The 22,785-nt window shown below is 36.2% G+C and overlaps 1 protein-coding gene and 1 non-coding gene across 2 annotated transcripts; one reads left to right on the forward strand and one right to left on the reverse strand.

The window, feature by feature from the left end:
• Positions 1-21: 21 nt before the first annotated feature.
• LOC129896290 (DENN domain and WD repeat-containing protein SCD1) lies at positions 22-21,776 on the reverse strand. Its single transcript, XM_055972148.1, has 31 exons — positions 21,305-21,776; positions 20,763-20,856; positions 20,232-20,433; positions 19,479-19,620; positions 19,273-19,373; positions 18,853-18,916; positions 18,522-18,635; positions 16,129-16,349; positions 15,949-16,003; positions 15,783-15,866; positions 14,973-15,168; positions 14,732-14,861; positions 14,575-14,638; positions 14,446-14,490; positions 11,924-11,999; positions 11,726-11,799; positions 11,589-11,639; positions 10,745-10,902; positions 9,980-10,027; positions 7,529-7,586; positions 7,339-7,422; positions 5,817-6,078; positions 5,536-5,735; positions 4,882-4,946; positions 4,585-4,708; positions 3,969-4,150; positions 3,414-3,485; positions 3,170-3,330; positions 2,992-3,033; positions 1,083-1,291; positions 22-420 (listed from the first exon to the last, which is right to left on the reverse strand). Exons 1-31 carry the CDS (start codon positions 21,476-21,478, stop codon positions 325-327), a joined length of 3,648 nt encoding a protein of 1,215 aa, XP_055828123.1. The 5' UTR covers positions 21,479-21,776; the 3' UTR covers positions 22-324.
• Positions 9,046-9,175, forward strand: LOC129898104 (small nucleolar RNA snoR137). Its single transcript, XR_008769020.1, has one exon. It is a non-coding gene; the product is annotated as a small nucleolar RNA snoR137 (small nucleolar RNA).
• Positions 21,777-22,785: the final 1,009 nt, after the last annotated feature.

Genomic DNA, 22,785 nt, shown 5'->3' on the forward strand with positions numbered 1-22,785 from the left:
AATCTTATAAGGCTGCCCCTATAATCTCATCGAGCTAAATATTTTGAAAGAAAGATATTTTTTTGTAACTCAGACAAATGTTCAAGAATTCACGAGCTGAAATGTTTGTCTATGTTTGAGTACACTTTTGTAAAGATTTATACGAGATACATGTACAACACATGTACATAGTGATTAGTGCAACCAAATAGAGCAAACTTATACACATAATCCCCTAGTAAATGTGATAGTCACCCTTACCATGTGAGACAGAGATAACCAGCCTAACCACGAGCCTTTTTGATCATCCATTGAAACCCTCAAGGTAAGTATAATTATGAAAACCTAGATGTTTATAGTAGCATCCCACAGTCGAAGCAACCCATTGCGTCCACCACTACAAATCCTTTTCCTTTCAAGATCAGAAGCCACACATCGTACCTGAAGATAAAAAATGATGGCATAAAAAGTTAAGAGAAAATGATACATTATTTAATACTGCAGGTGATATTTTGCAAGGCAGCAGGGCACGGCAAGAAAAACAAATTTAGAAAAGAAAAAACTAAAACAGGAAAACTGAAATAGTGAAGACCTGAAGAGAAGTGTTTTCCGGTGATCAGAAGGACCACCAGAGTTGCTCCACTAATTCAAAAGAAATTTTGGCGCATTACCTCGAAACTAGTGCCTAGGAGCATTTTAAAAAATTATTATAGTTCGCTCCTTGATTCATTAGATGATTTTTCTATGACTGTCACTTAAAAAAGTTTAGGACTGGTACAGCCAAAAAAAAAATAGATAATGATCAAAAACACACTTGAACTATCACTTTTTCACACCCCAATTATGATTTATTTTCTTTTCCTACCTAAACTATCACCATCATCTATGTATTAGAACACATCTAGTTAGTAGATGGTGATAATCCAAGCAGGAAAAGGGAAGAACTCATAGTTTGCCTAGTCAGCTTCGAGTATGTTTTAATACAAAGATGGTGATAGTTTAGGTAGGAAAAGGGAACAACGGATAGTTGGGGTGTGAGACTTGCAAAAAAAAAATGATAGTTCATATGTGTTTTTTACCATTATATCAAAAAAAAAAAATACCATTGCAGCTGTTTTCTGAGGAGTTCTGTAGAGCTGCCATCCAGCCATCTTTGAACCAGCACTAGAGAAGCCACCTAGCCTCTCTTGAGGACGGTGAAAGAGAGACATTGAATTATCAGCAGCCCCTATTCCTAACCAGTGTTCCCCAGCATCGATGGACAATATTGAAGCAGTATGGATAGTGACATTCTTTATGCACCTTATGCCACCTACATATAAAAAGAACAGCTTTAGTTATTCAATCAACCAGTTCATCGTCCACTCATCCCTGTGGAAGAGAAGATAGTTAACTAATGTCAACATTCCTCAACCAACATACCAAATGTCCAGCAAAGCTAGAAGCATGCAATATATAAAAATATGTGTGAATGTGTTGCTTAATAAATACTAAATTTTAATAGCACAGTCGACAATCAATATCGACAATGGCAGCCAGTAAAAGAGTAAAACCCCATCCATGTACAGAGAATCTAAGCTCAGATTGCTCAAATGGATAGGTAAAGTCTGATGTGCTAACCATGACAGTTCACAATCAGTCCAATTCATTGAGAAAACTCTGAATTCTCGGAAGGGTAAGGATACATCAATATATCAAACTTGTGGCATTACAGGGCTACATTAAATTGATAAGAGGCTTTTGATATGATCGTGTTACAACAACAACATACCCAATGTAATCCCACAAGTGGGGTCTGGGGAGGGTAGTGTGAAAGAAAAACATCATCATGCTAACAAAATTATTTAATCAATACAGGTTCTAAACTTATGATTATGTTTGATGCTTCACGACTTTAGAATGTCACAAAAAGTTAGAACAATTCCATAAATCAAATTGAACATAAAGAGTTCCGGTTTCTTTTATGATTGAAAAATGAAAAAGAAAAGATAAGTCAGGTCCAATGTTATCAAAAGCGAAAACGCAAAAAAGCTTTGAGGTCCCTTAGGGCTTTAAGTGCACATAACACATGGGCTTTAATGAGAAAAGACTCAAATGGAGAAAAAAATACAAATATATATGTTTAGTCCAACACTAATAATAAAAAGCATGAATAACAAATATAGAACAAAGAAACTGGAAAAAAAATACGATAAGCGAAATATCCATTGTTTAGTGCCACCTCATTAACAGATGCTTCGCAAGGATAAATATGTCTTAGAACCTTGATGATAATGACACTGAAGTGCATTAAGTGAGGGGCAAAGTGCTCAGCATGTCTTGCACCTCGATTCAGGGATTAAGCGCACCTTTGACAAGACGAATAGTATTATTATTGATATTATTGTGGGGGGGAGGGGGGGAGGGGGGGTAATCTCACCTGTAATAGAGAGATGCCATTAATAACTTACAAAATGAAATCTCACAGGTGGGGTCTGGGGAGAGGTGGGGTCTAGGGAGAATAGAGTGTACACAAACCTTACCCCTACCATGTGCAGGTAGAGAGGCTATTTCGAAAAGACCTTCGGCTCAAGTAATGCATATCAAAACAGTTTACAAAAAAAAATACAGAAGTAAAGAAGACCTAGCAAATAATAGGGAAGCAAACAAAAATCGGCGGACAAGAAACTACGAGACCAATGCTAATAAAAGATTAGTATCTCATACAGAAAAATGAAAAACCAGCTAAAGCATAACTCACAAAAGCATCATGAGCTATCTGTTTGAACAATTTGTTTTGCCAAATGCCATTAGGGAGTCAAGGATTCAGATGTTTTAAATGAGTATCTAGGAAGAAGGGGAAACAGCTTCACTATGATGAAAATAAATTATAATGGATGGATTCACATGCAATTCAATGTTTTCCCTGTTACATTAAACTGCATATTGCTAGCTAATTGTCCAGTAAGTCAGGGACAGACTGGGTCACCCAGAGGAATTAAACAATCAATTTTCATGGAAGACTATGCTTACCATCATCATTTTCCCAGAACCGCAGAAGACCATCGCTTGAACCTGAGAGCATTTTTTCATGCTTTAGAGCATACTATTCAAGATTTTGATCAAAAAAACTGATGAAAAATAATAATACCCCGAGAAACAATAAAAGGGAACTCGGAAATAGAATACTTCTTTATTTACTGGTCATGACCTGTTATTATCCCTTTGTCCGCTGAAGAATACTCCACACATAGAACTGGACCAGCATGGCAAGCTAGCACTGCATCACATTGTCCTCTAGAAACAGACCAGATTCGTGCCGTCCAATCATCACTACCTGTTATCACCGTGTCTCCTACCATTCTTATTGATCTGTTTGAAATTACAAGTTTCATTAATTATCATAGAAGCGCAGCATAAAAGGAAAAAGATAATAACTCTGAACCTTCTCTAACCTTATCCATTTTGTATGTCCCATAAGCTTGTGCATTTGCCTCCCAGCACGAACATCCCAAATGTTTGCAACCCTTCAAATGGAAATATATAGAAGTCAGGCTTGTGCTAATTTACTAACGAGTCGTTTGATTCACGATTATTGAGCCTGTTTGGATTGGCTTTTGTCTTATCCACATATTGCTAATACACATATCCCTATTCCACATTCTATCTCATACAAAAGTAATACACAGAGTTCAGCATACATTATTATGTATTAGTAATACTCCATTTGATTTTCGGTTTGAACTCCACAGAAATTTTGCTCGGGTTAATACCAGAAACGAAACATTATGTTGGTTGTGTGGAGATCACAATAGTAATACAGAGTTCTATACCAGAAATAACTTCCGCATAAATAGTGCAGAATTTTATATGTAGATTAAATTTTTCTTTTCCCTCAAAATTAACAACCCCTAAGTATACCATTTTTAAGCCGTAAAAAGTAGGTTTATATGATATCTCAGATGAACACAATGAACAGCTTGTTTAAAATGCTGATAGAAGTGACATACGCATCTCTGCCTGCAGCAGCTAAGACTCCTGTAGAGTCATCATACTCCATGCAAAGAACAGCACCAGAGCAGCGGCCTACCGTAGCAACACAAGTATCGGTTCTTACATCCCACATCTTTACAGTCCCATCATGGGCAGCAGTAAGGACACGTTCACCTGAAAGCATGCGCACATAGCTGACCTACAAGAAGAGAGAATGATTTGATACAATGATGAGATCACCAGAAGGGTTACATTATTTTACATCTACACATCGTACGTAGATAATAAATGTAACTGGACATCTTAATAAGCTGCTTAAGAAGAAATAAATTAAGAACTATTTCCATCAGAGAAATGATAAAATCAAGACCCATAGAATTATGCAAGAATTTTAGAGATACCAAACAACTTAGGTTCCTGCTTAGTTTATATTCCATTAACACCATTTCAGTTCATTAGCAACATTGACACAAAACTGTACAGTTCAGTTTGAGATTTTAATTTTTCTTTATGTTAAATTACACCACATTCTGCACTTGTTCATTGCTTTGAAGTCCATAAAAAAACTACTTGTCAAAAGGCAAGAAAAATTGACAAATCAAAGAGACATTCTCTTAAGAGATTGAACGAAACCTGTGCATTGTGGCCCTTCAATTCTTCAAGTAGTTGTGTTGTTTGTTTATCCCATACAAGAATAGAATGATCGTCGGATCCTGATACCACCTTCCCTCGGTCAGAACTAATTGCTCTAACAGTCCTATAAAGAAGATGGATGAAAAAATTAAAGAAACTAAAAAAAGGAAAACAATCGAGAAACCCTCTTACATTTAACTTCAAGTGGTGGAAAATGAAAGAGATAATCAAACTTATATGTAAGTTGAAAGAAATAAGCTAAACACCAGCAATGAGAAGAAAGTACATATAATCTACCTTGTGTGCCCATTCAGAGTAGCCCTAAGTTCAGCACCACGAAGGCTAGGATCCCAGATCTTAACCTGCATAATTTTTGCCAGAGCAATAACTAAAATGGCAAAACAAGATCACAAACACTTGAATTTGCTACTGCTGCTCTCTATCTTTACAAGATAATCATATCATACACAATAGGTAACTCATTTAAGCACAACATGGTTGACTCTTGTTTCTCTTTTATTTTAGTTTTCCATGTTTTTATGAGAACATTAAATGCATGTAATTTATAATTGGAGGGTATTACTAATTGGTTTGATAATAGAATATATATTATACACACATACACAAATAACTGTGTGCATCTGCGTGCACTCTGTGTGTGATTGGAAGCTATGGCAGAAGGAAAGATGGAAATCATTATCATCTCCTCAATATGGCTCAATATTGAACTAGTTGGTAGTCGGTTCCATGTGCCATCTGTATCTGTTCTGCTCTATCAGGTCTATATCATTCCAATATTCAATAAAGACAAATTAGGAATTTTCTAAAACTAGAAATATATTATCTCACAATTAAAATAAAGAAATTATTGGGTCTTACAGCATACGGCAAAATTGGACCATGACAAAATTATAAGCAAACATCAAGACTCAATAATTCGTATTTCTGTACCGTGCAGTCTGTGCTTCCACTAATAAAGAAACCAGCATCCTCTCGGTCACCAACTAAATCCCAAACCTCTCTTTTCGTCACACAATGTAGAGCAGTAACTGCACCACTATGGCCCCTTAATGTACGGATGCTGGTTTGCATTTTCTTTTGTCCAGCGGCTGATAAATCTTGTTTTCGAGGAGTCCCATTCTCGCTTGAAGCTGAAGTTAGTAGACAAGCAAATCTCAGCATGCAACACAGAGAAGAAACATAATGTGCAAAATAGAAGGAATACTACATGCCTAAAGTGCCACTATCAGAAGTCCAGTTGCCAACACGACCGAAAGACTTGGCTCTTATTGACGTATCCCTGCTGAACATGCTCTGAACCCAGCTTCTTCCGATACCAGATGCCTCAGCAGGTTGTTGAGCATCATCAGATGCATCATGTGCTCGTGGGGAAGGTAATCCCAAGGTAGATGCAGATTGTAACTTAACTGAGTGGATTCCCCAGTAACCAACAAACATATGCCGGACATGGGACAAATATCCACGGAGTTTTATCTGACAATAAATTAGAAAAATAACAGATTAAGAAAGTAAGTTTAGCAACTCGAAGTCCATTATTCAATCTTTAAGACCCTTTCTTTTTATCCTTTTTTTTCTTTTCCTCAAAAACTTGTTCTAAACATGGTTTCAAGTGCTTTGAGCAAAAAACATGCTTAAAGCATGCAAATACTACCAATGTTTACTAATATGGAGTACAAGGCTGTAAGAAACAGACAATGGAATAACAATATAGTCCAGAAGCACAGCAGGTAGAGAGCCAAAAATAAAGTAGAGCACATCATCTTCAGTAGCTAAAACAATCTTCAATGATTCTCATAACGCATGAAAAAATAACATAACAATATGTGTGAAAACAAGTGATTATTAGTAAGTTTTAACTATGAAAAATAAGCCATAGGTTAAAATTAAATGAAAAGACCAAAAACGATGTCAGCCTAGTCACAGAACTCCTGCATTACGGATCCAGGATAAAAAGGAGCTAACTAGCCTGTCTAATGTTGGGTTTTTTTTCCGGATATGTTGTATTCCTCAGCATTACGGCCGTGCTGGCAACTTAATGTTGGTTGGTAATTAAGAAGGATGTTCAATCAATCAAACCCAGTGTAATCCCACCATGTAGGGTCTGGGGAGGGTAGAGTGTACGCAGACCTAACCCCCACCTTGAATTAAGAAGGATGTTATATGTCGAATATATGAATGGTTTTGGGAAGAGATATGCCACAAGATAAGCATGTGGTGCCACCAAGGCAGATTGGTCACTGCTGGAAATGGAGGCATGCAATATATTAACAGCTCTCCTTTCATAGCTCAATGAAGGACTCAATATAGTAAAGAGTTCAGAAATTCACTTGATGTTTTTATATGGAGATAATAAGTGCATAATTTGATAACAGCAAATCATGTTCTTTTTTATAAGGCATATATATTTCATCAATATTTGGGCCAAAATTGCACATGTATACAAGAAATATACCAAACAGGCAGAAAACCTACATATATAAATGGTTCTCTATGAAAGACACGATAATAGGTGTAAAATTTGATAACAGTAAATCATCTTTTTCACAAGATGTAACAGCAAATCGTATTGAGTTGGATTTACACAACTATAGCAAGAAACAGATAGAAATGCCATAGGCAATCTTCCGTTTTTACAAGTAATAATAGGCAAACCTACAGAAACACCTCCACATCATAATAACAAAAAGGAGAGAGGCGGACTAGGGGCATGAGAAAGAGTCTAATATAACTCACAATGTGCTTGTACCCAATATTGTTTTTCCCAGCTATTGTTTCAATCATGTACCATGCATCAGTGTCATGAAGTCCAAGGCCAGCCTTCAAGAAAATAAGGGAAGAGAATCAATATTCAGAAGAGAAAAATATCATCCCAAAAGCAATTGGGTGGAACAACTTTCTGCTTCACAATGAGGATAAGATGTACCATGTGAGTAGCCAAAACAATGAGCTGTGTTGTCACCAACGTAGCATAATTGGTTGACCTGACAGAAAGAGAACATAGATATGAATATCACGCATACTTTCTCCTTTATTTTTTCCCTTTTTGGGTCAAAACTAAGTATAATTGAAAATGGCAGCACAAACTACGCCTTGAAACTTGTTAAGGAAGGTGACGCCAAGACCATGGAACTGCATTGTTTCTGGGGGAGTAGTGCATAAGCAACGGTTAATCTCTTAAAGTATTATATCACTCAAACATAGGGTTGAAGATGTCTCTCAGCTTAGTAGCTTCTTAACAATATTGTTGGATACATGAAAAGCAATGATAGATAACTTGACAAACTACAATGAGAATGTAGACCAACAAAAAAGCAAACATAGCAGATATCTAAGCTTTTAATGGTTTTAATGCACATGCAATGCATGTTTCAAAAAGAACCACAAATATTTCAATTGCATTTCTCCACCGACACGCAGGGAGTATTTATACCCAAGGATCTTTCCAACTTAAAGGGGCTAAAGACAAAGGAGATTCAATTTCTCCTTTCTTGTTCCTATTAGTTATGAAAGGGCTTACAGAATGCTCCACTTTGTTGTAACTGAGGGTTGGATCAAGAGTTTCACAATTAATGTGGGCAAGAAAATAGTTTGGCAATTTCATACCTTCTATTTGTGGATGACACTTCTTCTGTGAACTTGAAGAATACAAAAAAGATATATGAGACTAATCCTTGATGTTTTTGAAGTTGTATCTGGACTACATGTCAATTGGGCCAAGAGTAAACTTAGGGCACGTTTGGACCAAAAAAAATGTTAAGAACCTGTTTGGTTATACATTGTATCAATTTTTCATTCCAAATACTTTTAACATTTTTTCAGGTAAAATGCATGTCGAAACACAACTTCAACTTCCGAATGTCCTTTTTCAACTTAACTTCAAATACTACTTTTTTCAAATATCACTCAATTCATGTCCTAACAATGTTGCTTGGACTCTTCAAAAATGTTGATGGGTGAGTGTTGAATTCCTTCAAAAGTAGTTCATTTTTAGAGAATCCAAGTATCCAACACGGGTGTGACATCATTTTTGGAGAGTCCGAGCAACATAGTTTCCAACCGCCTCTAACTCCAATCAACTCTGTCATGATCTACAGGAGCTAGCTACTATCCCAGGGCATCAAGAGACTTTACCTACAATATATGTGGGCTTATCCTTGAAGACAAAGCATAATTCTGAAGCTATTTGGGAGGGATTAATAGAGAGATGTGAAAAGACTCCAACTGGAAGAGGCAATATCAGTATCTTGAGACTCTCGCTTGATTCTTATAAAGATTGATCTTGTTTTGAATTCAATGATAACTTACATTATGTCCTTATTCACTATGCCTTGCAGGGTGGAAAGGAAAAGGATCAACATTTATTTTCCAAAACTTTTTGAATTCCGTTTTGCTTGCTATTACTGGTTTTGGATGAGTGTTTCTTACTAGTATTAAAAAGGTGTTGCTTCTTATGGTGAACTCTCTTTAATAGTGAGCAATGTTCACGTTTCCAAAGCTTAAATAAACTGTCAGTATTAAACAGCATGGTGCACTTTCAATTGCACCTTGCTACCTGTCTCCTGCTACATTCTCTTGTGGATATGTACTATCAAGTCCTTTTTGATAACCATACTGTAAATTATATTTTTGGTCTCTTGCAAGTTACTATATGGCACTTTAACGGAAGTAATGTAATTGGGATGTCTCATTTCTGGATTTTGTTTGAAGATGTTTAAGTTGTTTTTCATTGGCATCATGATCTTATTTGGTCATCTTAGTCTATTGCCAATGATTGAAAGGATAAAAAGTATATTGCCTAGGTGACAACTGATTCTATTTGGAGAGATATAAACTAATGCATGATATGGAGAATGAATGTGAATTGACCCATCCAGTTACTCCTGCACTAATCAGAGTATTTTTTAGTGCTGGTTTTGACATCATTAGTACTCAACATTGCAATTAAGAAAACGTTGCTAGTATATGTAAAATAATCAATTCTCCCTTGCCTTAGTATCTCTCAGACAACTTCTTTTGGTAAAATAATGTCTGTCATACAAATTCTTCTTCTTATATTGTATTATCACTCCGACAGGTTACTTCATACAAACCACTTACCTTGGAATCTGTTGGAATTCCTTTCATGTATGAGATGCAGTATTTTAAAATGTCTACAACATATATGCTGCAATTCAATTAATGGCACTTCGTATTTCGTAATCTACATGTCACATCCTAGCTTCAGTAATTCATCTAGAGAAATTATTAACAATCCAAATAACCGTCATTGAAAAGAAAAACAAGGCAAGACTTGTCAATATGCCAAAATGAAGCATTCAGATAACAATGGGTGTAATATAATCTAGTATGGAACATAGAAAAATAAATTGCTTACTTGCTAGAATAACGGTCCAGTAGACAATCAAAGTATCCTTCCCAGAAACTGCAAAGGGAAGGTGGAGATGTCAGTCAGAAACCTCATACAGAGTGCTCAAACTTTGAAAGACTATCAAAGAAAAAGGGAAAAAAAGACAGTTTGAAAAACTATATTACCACCACACAATTCATAAAGACACCTTTGTAATTGAGGCATAGTGATTACAAGGAAAAAGGACAAAGTTCACCCTTTAACCATTGTGATAAGCTAATTGTTCAAAGTTCCAGTTATTAGTTTGGAGAAACTTGTGGAAGCTAACTTTTATAATCTAATCAATAAAAGCTAGTTAGGATTATTGAAATAAAATTTATGCTGAATATCCTAAAATGTGTGAAGGAGATAGCACCTGGTTATTTGAAAACCATAGGGGTAAAAATTCCAGAAAGAATACTTTGTTTGGTCATATATTTTTTATAACCAAGATATACCAAGGGCCAATGGTGCAAGGCTTGAGACTAGATAGGCAGTGGGCCGCCGCCCTCTACCCTTAATACTAGGCTTTTGTTTACAACAAGGTTCAAAGCCCACACATCACGCGTTGTGCTCTTACCACTAGATCAAAGTCCAGGGGCCTTTGATTGGTCATACATTAACACGTATGATCTTATTGTTACCTTAATAATTCTGTGTAATTTAACATGAAACCAGAAAAAGAGACATCAACTAGTGACGTATTTTTTGAGACATCAACTTATGATGTATTATTAGTTGACAGAAACACACCGTAGCTCCTCCCAGATAGAAAGAGAACGAAGATGTCGTTGAACATAGTCTGAGACATTGTTTATATCCTTCTTGTACATTTCTGCAGAGACTTCCAGGGCATCTCTGACAGTTGCCATGTCATTCCTAGACGTGGCAAGATTAATTGTTGTTTTCAGCTGCAGTTGTATGAAAAGTATATGTTAGACAAGTTGAGTCCATGAATGCTCCTATTGAGCTCTTGGCTAACTAGCTGAAAGAGGGAATACTCAGGATAAGTTTGTGATATTTCTAGTGACAGGTAAGGAAGTTAAACAACAACAACAACATACCCAGTATAGACCCACAAAGTGGGGATTAGGGAGGGTAGAATGTACGCAAACCTTGCACCTACCTTAGAGGTATAGAGGCTGTTTCTGATAGACCCTCGGCTCAAAAAAAAAAAAACAGACCAACGCAGTCCAAAAGAAGCAATGGAAGTGAAAGCATACTGAGCAGTAAAAGTATCACTTAAAAGTAAAAGTGAGTCTGGCATGAAATTGTAAATCAAATAAAAATGTCATCTCAGAAGGGAAAACTGAAGAAAGTTATCAACATTATCACTTAAAGTAGGAAATAGAATTTGCAAAATAAGTCACATTGCATATATGATTATTTTGTTATCAAAGTATTAAGATGTTTTTCTCCCTTTCATCACTTTTCTCCCAAATGAAGGAGTAGTCAGCAATTAAGTTCTTCAATAATGTAGAAGGAAAAGCAAAAAAAGTGAGAAAAGCTCTTTCTCTTTCTTCTTCCTTTTTTTAAGGGTGAGAAGTCTCAAATACTTCAATCAAATGAAAAGTAAAGAGTTGAAGTGTCACTTCACCAGTTCTTTGACTGCAATAAACTGCTCCTCTGACAATTGACAGTTCAAACCCTATGAATATGTGGAGCAGAGGGCAGAAGTCAGTGCACAAAAAATATCAAGTGATTAGATAACAGTGCTGATTTGAAGCTACGTACTGAATGAATGTGCTCTCTTATACATTCAACGAAACCACTACCACCAATTCCTTCTGCATCTGACTCAATCAGTGCTGATAATAAAACACAGATATTCAGCCAATTAGCCTTTTCTTCATTTGCTAGGACAGTAAAATATAGATTATACCAGCATTAACCATAAAAAAAACAGTAATTCTGGGATATTATGAAAATTACCAAGGATGGTTCCATATTCAAAGGAGGAAAGAGGATCATCAGTTTGTCCCAAATTCACAAGACGTACCCACAATCCCTGTTTAAAGGAAAAGCAAATGCAGATATGTAATCAAACATCTATCTGAGAAGTGAGAAGTAAGAAGGTTCTTTTCTTTCATCAATAAAGTAAGAGGCATCCACGAGGCCACAGGAGTGCAGGCACATGTACAGAGCAGACAAAAGAAGCCTAGTCGGAATCAAAAAAAAACTTTGGCAAGAAAGCTAAATATGATAGTCAACTTCAATACTTTACGAGAACTCTTTCAAAAGCCCATAATTTACCATGTAAAATTGGTGGAAAATTTTGTACACTACACAGAAAACCAACTAGAACCAACAACAATGACGCCTCAGTCCCAACAAGTTGGGGTCAGCTATACTCACTCACCAAGTTTCTCCATTTAAGCTCGCAAGTCAATTAGAGACCAAGACTCAAAAATTGTTCAAGCACACTTCCTTGCCTTGGAAGCCGGAAAATTAAGAGATCAATAGAGTAGATGCATACAACCCATCTACTGAAAACTAAATGGATTTTAAGTTGCATTGTCAAACTAGAAGAATTGACCAGTACAAAAGGAAGAACTTTAACTTCTCGTTAACTTTTTGGCATTTGAAAAAGAAACTAAGAAAGAACACCTACGTGCTACGTATTTATCTATTGGAAACTCAAAGTATTTCTGAGAAGCATCAAAATACTAGCAGAATTGTCTTATAAAGAATATTAATTGCTAGTGCTTTTGTTGTTCCTGAAGAAACTAAAGATGCTACAAATGCTAAGAAATTCAGACAGCTCATCTGTTAAGAAAATGCTACGTAAGCTATAAGAATAATAACACTACTTTTGCAACTCTTATGAATACATTCCATACACCATGTAATATGATCAAAGTTATGTGATGACCATGGGTATTTGGTCTCTCCAGAAGAATGCATAGACTTCACCGACCTGGTCAAATAATAAGTGTAGCATTACCTGTCTTAGGCTGTTGTACTATGGCTAATAACTGCATATTTTTACTAGTCAAATAAGTTTTTCAAAGTACTGAATCTGATAAAAGATCATGCAATTTAAAGCCAAGCCAGAAATGTATTTACATAGGCATTAAGTGTATTATTTTCAGATATAATTTACATACTATTTGGAAGTAAACGAATTGTATTACATGCAACACATCCCTGGTTTTAATGTGAAAAGGAAGCTCTAATATAAGTGGACTTATAAGACAGCTTTAATTTCTTTTTTCTTTCTCGAATGACCCAAGAAAGCAGTTGCTTAAACTTCAAAACTTGGGGAGGGCCCACCCCTCTATCCTTCTCCACTTAAACACCAGAGTCAATAGAATTGGTGCAAGAACCAAGTTCTGATCTTGTGATGTGTGACTGACACTTATTACCTTTTACAAACCAAAGACCTAGCAGCAGGACAGCTTTAGTTTCTGTTTGCTTTTCAAAACCTTTTTGTACTTTTTCTGAAAAAAAGGACAATCTTTTTCCTTCCTGCAAAACCAAGTACACCTCCTATTTAAGTATTTTATACAAACTTCAACCACTGGTGGAGGAAAAGTGGACTAACACGAGTTCAGGAAGAATCTGTGTATGCAAGATAATAGAAAACTCAAATATGATCACATAACTAAAAGTCAAGTTTTCGCTATGATTGTTTGCTGATGCACTATTTTTCTAGTTAATATCAGCTACATATACATACCGCAATAATAGGAAAGGGTGCAAACTTATATCAGGTGGCTTTCAGTCCTCCGGTTCTATTAATATTAACTTATTATACCAAAAACTACTCACCATCTAAATGAAAGGCAACTGATTGTCTATCCAAAAAGATATAGAGGCAGGTGTGTGAACTATTTTCCTTCTTATGTAACAAAGTGAAAAGCAAGGAGCAAGACAGCACTAAAGCCAGCCTTTCCTACTCTTCTAGATTTGAAAGATAGATCATAAAAGTGCAAAACAATGATAAAGGGTGCATTAAAAGCCATCTTTCTCTGCTCTTCCGGATACGAGAGCAACAGCATAACAGATATCATTTTCATTAAATCCTAGCAAACAACATTAAAAGATGCATTATTACTTGACATGGAAATTAAATAGACATGCCATTCTCTCCTTTGCCCTTCTACTTTTGCTCCATGATAAAAAATTTATTGTAAAAATAGAACGAGGAATTTAAGGATAACAGAATAGAAGTCAATAGCTTCCACTTTTATGAATTTCTGCTCCATATGGAACAGGTCAAGATGGATGTAATATTAAAGGAAAGCAAGGGAAATTATAAGGAAAGATGAACTCAATATAATGAGGAATAGCATTACTAATTTCTAAACTACCCTTAACTGGAAGTGCTACTGCAATTTTCATTTTAAAAGAATCTGATACAGATATATTGTACAACTTAAGAGAAAGAATGTATAGAACGAAGCATCTGACATAAAAAGACTTGGAGGTTTTAAGGGTAACAAGTACTTCACCTGAAGCTTAACTTTTATGTCCAAAACCATACGTTCCCTCTCTGCCTGTAAGGAAGAAAAAAAACAACTGGGTTGAGAGAGGCAAAATAGTGAATCACAGACATCACAAGCAAAATATAGAGAACGTACAGCTCGCTCTCTGGGGCTTAAACTTTCGGCCTTTGAATCATTTCCAGCAAGTACTGAAAGTGAACTGATGAAATGGAGGAAAAATTAATTTTCATTTTAGAGAAGCAAAATGATGTTAACATCCACAGAAATCCCCGCATAATAACATAGGACATACCTAGTAGCATGCCTCCCAGAATATTCGAGTGCTCCACTTGCTGCTGCTAGAATCTGCTTCCTCTTTTCCTCCTGCTCTTCCGTTCTGACATTTGCAGGAAACCTGTCATAACAGTATTTGGCACCTGATCCTATTTTTTATTTTGGATCAAAGGGGGATTTACATCAGTGTTGTATCCATCCCAACAATCATATGTTCCTCAGACATGATTCAGCCACACCACAGTAATAAGAAAAGATACCTGAAATTCCCACACCCGGATCAGATATAGTTATGATCTCTGGCTCTGCCATAAGTGAAGGAAGAACTGAAAGAGGATTTTGACCCCTGCCAATTGCATCTTGTAACTTATCTAGGAGATTATTATTGTTTTCTTCAGAACCAAGACCTCTCTCCAAATAATCCAAGAAACCCTGGGAATCTAAAAACTGACTTATCTGTTGGCATTAATACAAAGAAAATAAATACACTAATTTGGTGACACCAGAAGCAATAACCATATAGAAAGCACATGGAAGTATAGGTGTATTATGTGTGCCTGTGTAATATACATTTATATATATGAAACAAAGCAGGTGGATGAGGTGAAAACTTTTTATTATAGGTCAAGCTTTGACAAACCTCGTCGCATTCATCCTTTACTAATATCGCACCAATAGGCTTACAAACCAAACGAAGATGAACATGAATGTTGGAGTCTCCTTACTTCTCAGTCCTAAGCTAAGTCTTCCTATCTTATCAAGATATTAGCCTTCAATGCATTGATAAAATTCTAATGCAAAATCAATATTTGTTTGCCCATTACTAAAATAAACTGAATCCCATCAAATATTCAACAAAAACATACCCTGTGTAATCCCAGCAAATATTATATATATAACATATAGGATCAACAAATGTATATTATCATCAAATAATCCATCCTAAATTCCTGCAGGCCCTTTTTGACATGTTGAACCTGTATATCTTATAAAGGACCAAATATTTATACTGCAAGCAAGTTAAATCAATTTGTATGTCTACAAACACAAGATGGGTACTTCAACATCACCATTGAATCAGGTGGCTGGTTTGTTGACCGAGAGCGCTTCTTCAGGAAAGCCTGAGAGTTGAAGACCTGTGTTGCGGTATTTTCCTGATATAAAGTGATGGAAACACTTATTTTCAGTTGTACTTTCACCTGATATATCAATTAGTTAGAAGTCTAAGCTTCTTACTATGAAATTGCGGTAGCCACCAAGTATTGATGCAAAGAACTTTAAGAATGTAAATCTGCAAATGGAACAAAAACCAGTAATAAGTCATTTTATTTGAAACCTTAATTTACAACTTCAAGTATCTTCCTTGAGAGAAACAAAAGAAACCACAGATATTGTAAAATGACACACAAAAATCACCTAATTTGAATGTCGTGTTCCTCTCCCCATGGTCTGTTGCCACCTCGTGGGTACTGATCCGAGACATTTGCTCGACTAGCCTTCATTTGGTCTATTCCAACAACATTTGGATACAACAACTTCATAATCTCACCACGCAGGGTACTATATTCTGGTTCTGGTATGGGAGGAATCTCCTCTGTCGTAGTAATGCGATTATGCTCAAGGTCCACAATAACTACCTAAAACATCAAAGAAAGTACAAATCAAAAAGTTGGATATATAGTAAATTAAGTCAGGGCACACTAAAGCTAAGCTCCAAGATTCAGCATGATACTGAAGAGGACTCCAATTCACCATTTTTTTTGGTAAGTACACAATTTTTTTGATGACCCAGAAACCTGTATGGGGCTTCAACCTTTAGGATCAACCACAGCTTTCAAAACTCGGGGCAATGAGCCCTTCCCTCTACCCCTCTCTACTTAAATACCAGGCTTAGTTCGCATGACGCAAGGCTCAAACCTGTGACCTGAGACACAAGTCCCTCAACATTTGCCAGTTCAACCTTACGTGGAATACATAATTATTTCTATCAGTAAAATCCAGATTTATTATGTTTCTTGGGTATAGTTTTAGATGAAGAGTCCACTCTACAAACCAAAATATCTGCTTCTCCTATACCATGAAGTCTATTGTGGTGCGTCGATCTGCAGATCTTTTAGTGACTCTTTTTAAGTGTAGTTCCCTGCCAAGATAAGGCTATCAAAGTTTGGAATCACCCTCTAGGGGACTAGATGTGTGGGCTGGACCTGATACTAACTGTATATATCTTTGGTAAGATATATGCAGAAAACTGATCAATTTCTCTTTGTTAACACTTCAGCATAGATATGTAGTATGAAACTATTGGTTTACCAGATATGTTTTGTCAATGTTTTCCCCTCTTCCAAGAAACATTTTGTCAACTCTGGAAGAACTTTTTTATGTTGAAAAGGTAACAATACATTTAAGAAAGGGCAAAGAGTGTGCCCGTATGAAAGAAATATACCAAAAAAGGAAACCTTACAAAAAGGTCATGGTTTTCTATAAATGATACTCAATCATCTAAATAAACAGGAACCTCACGGGTGCACCAAAAGGAAGTATCAAGTAAGGGAAAAGAAGTTGTTCCATTATTGACAAAGTCTTTCTCAAGGTTCTCCAATTCCTCTTTCACCAAACTTACATGTGTAACTACAACAAGACAAAGCTTGAGATCAAGTTAATCCAGTGAAAAGGCTATTAAAAAATGGAGCTCCAAAACGCATGAGTGAAAATACAATAATAACACCATCATGAAATCCCAGCAGTTGACATCAAAATTTATTATAGAAAGGTCTTACTATTTTTTGACAAAGCAGCACAAAATTTCTTCATTCTATAACACTGATGGAATGCCAAAATTACCTCCCCCACCACATAGAGAAATTAAAAGGAGAAAAGAGGAAAATGATCAAAAGACCAAGTATGTGACGCTCGCTTGATTTTCTTCCAAGGACTAAATATCTTTCAATTAAACTTAGCGAGCTTTTTCTATTGATATACGAGCTTTCCATCAATTTCTCCTTCTCACTCCTTGTCTTTATACCTTAGAGAACAACAGAGTCAGGCAATTAAGGGTCAGTAGTTTAGTAAGCAAACTGGAGGTTTTGACCAATATTGTGTGAAGTGGTGGTTCTAGTAAATGGAAGTATCCTATGCATGAAGAACCTAATCGAAAGACAAGTGAGTTTAAGAGTTTGTTAAAAGAATGTCGTTTAGAATTTACCAAGCAATGATTCCTACCTAATACCTATAAAGCTTGGATGACCCTGGCTCAAGCTTGGCATATCTGAGCCCATGCGTAACTTTAGTAAAGCCACTCCAGCCTGGGAACTAGCTGGATTCACACTACACCACTAAGCTACCTACAATTCCCCTGATAATGTCTCTCGTATTCATATGCAATAAACTCATATCAAACTACCATTTCTATCCAAGCAGATATTTCGACGATCGGGAGAAGCAAAACAAAATCAGGATTTGGCAAAGCAAGGCTATGGATACCATGACCAATCACCATCGATAAAGAAGAATTCTTCAGAGATTTCTATGAAAAAACTTTAAAATCTCACGAGACACTTTCTCTTTTGCTTAAAAATGAAAAGGAAACAGGGAAGAATAATGCCGTCTTTATATGAAACTAAGTACAGGTAGCACTTTCTTGGTGCTGGTCTGCCAATAAAATTGCATTACTATCAAAAAGAGGTAGCCCATGAAGCTCCACAATTAATCAACAGTGAAGACGATCGTTTAATCTCAAAATGATAACTCAAGTTATTTCATTAAAGCAAGTTAAGTGTCTATATTAGATTATAAGTACTGCGAGAACTTACACCATCCATCGTAAGCCCATAAGTATCCACACCAGAGTGAAGGCCCATCATGTACGGCGTAGGAGCATCAATATAGTCTACTCCACTGAAAAACAGCAATGGAATGTAGACATGCTTCAGCACAACAAACATCATTAAATCAGATGACAGTCCGTGGAAACCTCAAAAGCATAATAAAGTCCCCATAGGATAGGGCATACGTAAATATACATACAATCGTGCATACATAAATTCATATATATATGCATACAAATTGAGAAAATGCACAGGATAGAAATTGGAATACCAAGCCATAGATCCCAAAAATATTTCATAAGTCAGTAAAACACACCTGCCACCGAAATGGATAAATTAAATGGCATATGGCTTCGGATACAAGTGTTAACAGAGAATACCTGCAAAATCAGTTAAGTTGAAATTAGGAAACATGAATCCCAACAGTATAGAATCAGCTACACAAGGACAGTAGATTGGAGCTCTTCGTAAATATGGTTGCAGTACAACCTATGTACTGATTAATTCATTATGAAATATATACAGTTACCACTTTTTTTCTCTGCTTAGAGTTCTTTTCAGTTCTGTCTTCTGAGGTCTTGCAAATACTAGCAAGCAATTAACCTTGTGCACGCATCATTTAAAATGTAAGGTATGCACAAGAAACAGGAGATGATACAAACAGCACTACATATAAATCGAAGAAATTAAACAAATTTACTTATGGTTCCCCAAGAGTGAGAGTAATAGGAAATACATGTTCGATCGAAGCAAAATCCTTCTCTCGAGTAAAACAGCTGTAAATAATTGGATTACATTGTCCACATCCAAACACTGAAGCAAAGGCTGAAATGATATCTGTCATCAAGTAAAATATTATAGTCAATCCTATACTGAATCAACTGACCAGTGAGACACCCTAACCGGAAAAACTCTCAAGAAGACAAATGCTAGTAAACTTACATCAGCATGAGGAAGGCCCTCCTTTGGTGGAACTTCAACAGAGAGAAGGCTGTTCTCAATAGCAAATAGCACCCTATCTTTTCCAGGTGTTGGCAAAGGTACATTGGAGACTGAATATGCTATAACATCCCACAGTGGCTTGCTGAAATTTTTGCAGAGCTGACAACATTAGTGCGAAGGATGATAAATAGAGAAGAAGCAACAAAAAAAAACTTTTCGTTGCAATCCATATATTTTCTGTGGTCACGTAAGAATCAGAAGTTATATAATTATTCTTCTAAATCATTTTTTATGCACATGCAATAAAAGTAAAAATACAACCCTTGCTTCACAACTGGGTAGGGAAAAGTATAAGCCAGTAAAATAGGAGGAAAACAGGTGGACCCAAGAATAGAATGTTCTGCACTCTCTCCACTTTATTTCCTCTTTCCACTCCTCCCCTTCCTTCCCCTTGTTGACAACATCAACAACATTCGTAATTCCACAAGTGGGGTTCTGGAGAGGGTAAGATGTAAGCAGACGTTACCCCCTACCTTTGTGGGATAAAGAGGTTGTTTCTGATATACTCTTTTGAGCAACACAGGATTGTAAGAAAAATAAAACAAAAAATAGCAATATGTTTTTCATTTACAAGAAACAGGTTGCAGACTCTCTGGGAGATCTAAATACAAAGTATACATTTTTTTGATGTGCAATATATGTGTCAACAGTTAGTGGTTGTATCATAAACAGCAAAGCTTTCTAAATCCATACCTGCTTCCAGAGGAAGTAAAACAAAGCACAAAAATTTCCTCCAGGGCATCACGAAGAATTTGAAAACTGGGAGAGCGTGAGACAAGACAGATGCATTTGTCAGCATATGAATTTACAGGAATGCGGTAAGCTTCAGCAATATCCTCGCAAACAGGATCCCGAAATGCGATGCAGCTGACATAGATCTTTGACCCATCACCCTCTGTAGCCATTAACACTAGTCACAACCAAATAAAAGAAAGAAAGCAGAAAGTCTAAACAGACAAAAGTAGAAGGCAAAGAGACGAGATTAATTTTTCTTCTAGTAAAATGACCTTAAAACAACAGTTTCATCAAATCTTTCTTCGTTATTAAATGAGGACATAATGTTTTATTAGAAGGTCAGCAATAGAGCTAAAACCTGTACAGAAGAAAGCTCAAACGTCCAGACAAACTAACCCAGACTAGCATAAGTATGTTGAAGGGATTTGTACACAATCAAAGGCATTCCAGAAAGCACGGGAAGATATTATGTGAAAGCTACTAGCGTACCAGTCAAAACAATAGGATAACTCCTGGGGAAAGTTGATGGATCATTTGAATCAAAACCAGACCCATAGAATTCCACACCAGCTGGTAGAACACACTGCATTCCAAAGCCGCAAATATGACTTGTAGTGAAAAAAACCAAATAATCATTTAAATGAGAAAGGATCTTGGTACAAATTCAATAAACAAATTGTAAGAAGCTTTGAGATTGTAACTGATACAGCTATCATGTAGTATGTATAGTTTGAATACCTTCTTGGTACTTTGTTTATGGATTTTACCTTACATAGTCAAAAAAAGATTGTAACTGCTGCAGTTGTGCACAGGCTGATGTGTGTTTACTTCTGCAAGGACATGCTCTAAAAGTGTAGATGCACTTTTCTTAATCCTTTTTTTCTTTACATTCCAGTTCAACCACAGCTTGTGAAACAATTCAAACTAATTTCTTACTTAAATAATTCAAACTTTTTCCATCATTCCCAACACATACAAAAGTATCAACCGTTCACATCATATTGCAGGGCAAGAGTGAAAAGAGTACTTACAGTAGGAAGCTGAGGAGGAGGAGGAGGGTAAAGAGTATGATTGGAAGGAGGGTACTGATCAAGCAGCGCTGGCATATACATGACCCCTGCGCCATGGTACCCTCTGTTCCCATCCAAAGTCCGTATCTCTGTCCCGACACCACATACTACGAAGTACTCAAAGATCCTAGCCATTAACAGATCCCTCCTTCAGATTATACGTTAACTCCGATCTGATAATGCTTGATACATTACATTCATCTGAATTGAAATTTCCAGTCAACCTAGCGAATATTGAACAAGAAAATGTTGTTGAATTGAACACCTCGTTGTTCTTCGCCCTGACCCTGGTCCCCGAGATCGAATTCAACTCGAATCTTGGGTCAAGACTCCAGACTAGCAACTAATTGCCCTCCGAACCAGCCACATAAAAATTTTCTGACTTTCTAATGTTTAGTATTTTTGGCTTTCCACTATTGCTGAACTTGAACTGCACACTTGTGATGGTACTCCTTCGTGCTTTACTTGTTTAATAGGTACATTTTTAATTGTTAAATTTAGAATATTAAAAAAAATACTTATTTTTTGATAAATATGTTTTTCATTTTCTCAATTCGTTTGGTTTAAATATTTTTTAAAATATTTTGTCGAATTAACTTATTTTTTTCAAATTTAAAGAAAATAATTTACCTTCAAAAAATAAAAAGAAATATTTTCCAAAACTCTCCTTCAATCTCAAATTATAATTTTTTTCTTGCTTCATCCCGTACTCCGACCCCCCCCCCCCCCAAAAAAAATTAAATTGAAAATTTTAAATTATCCCTACCTCAGCCCCTTACCCCCAAACCAACCCCCAACCCCACCCCACTTCATCAAAAAAATTAAAATTATAAAAAAAAATTAAAAATAAGTTTCTGCCCACTAAAATTTAATCTCATGTGTTGGTTGGTGAGTGAATTTGGTTGGTGAATATTTTTTTAGAAAAATAGTTTCTGATATAAAAATCAACCTCAAGAATCGATTCGGGACTCAATCCCTACATCCGATCCGGAACTCGACCCCGACAATAGATCTAAAATCCGACCTCGATGACCGATCAGGGATCCAACCCAATTCCCGACTTGGGAGATGACCCCGACTCTCGAGTGTATTAATAGGAGGAAAATATTATTCATTCTCCCCATATTGTTGGGCTTAAATGTTTTTCCAAATAAACTTATTTTCTTCCAATTTAACAATAATAATTTCCCTAATAAAAATAGTAAAAAAGACATTTTTCTAAATCCTCATTCAATCTCACATACCTAATCCACCCGAATACACCTGACTCCTAGACCTTCAACCAACCACCTCATAACGCAACTCCTCTTCCTGACCAACTTGAGACTCAATCCAAAATAGCTCAATCTGAGATCTTCCTTGAGTCTCCCAGCCCGATCCTAACCAAAGATCTGACATCTAACTTGAGTCCCTCCTAGAACTGGAAGTATAATCCAATCCCC

Source organism: Solanum dulcamara, chromosome 7, assembly GCF_947179165.1.
Source record: "Solanum dulcamara chromosome 7, daSolDulc1.2, whole genome shotgun sequence".
Lineage (NCBI taxonomy): Eukaryota > Viridiplantae > Streptophyta > Magnoliopsida > Solanales > Solanaceae > Solanum > Solanum dulcamara.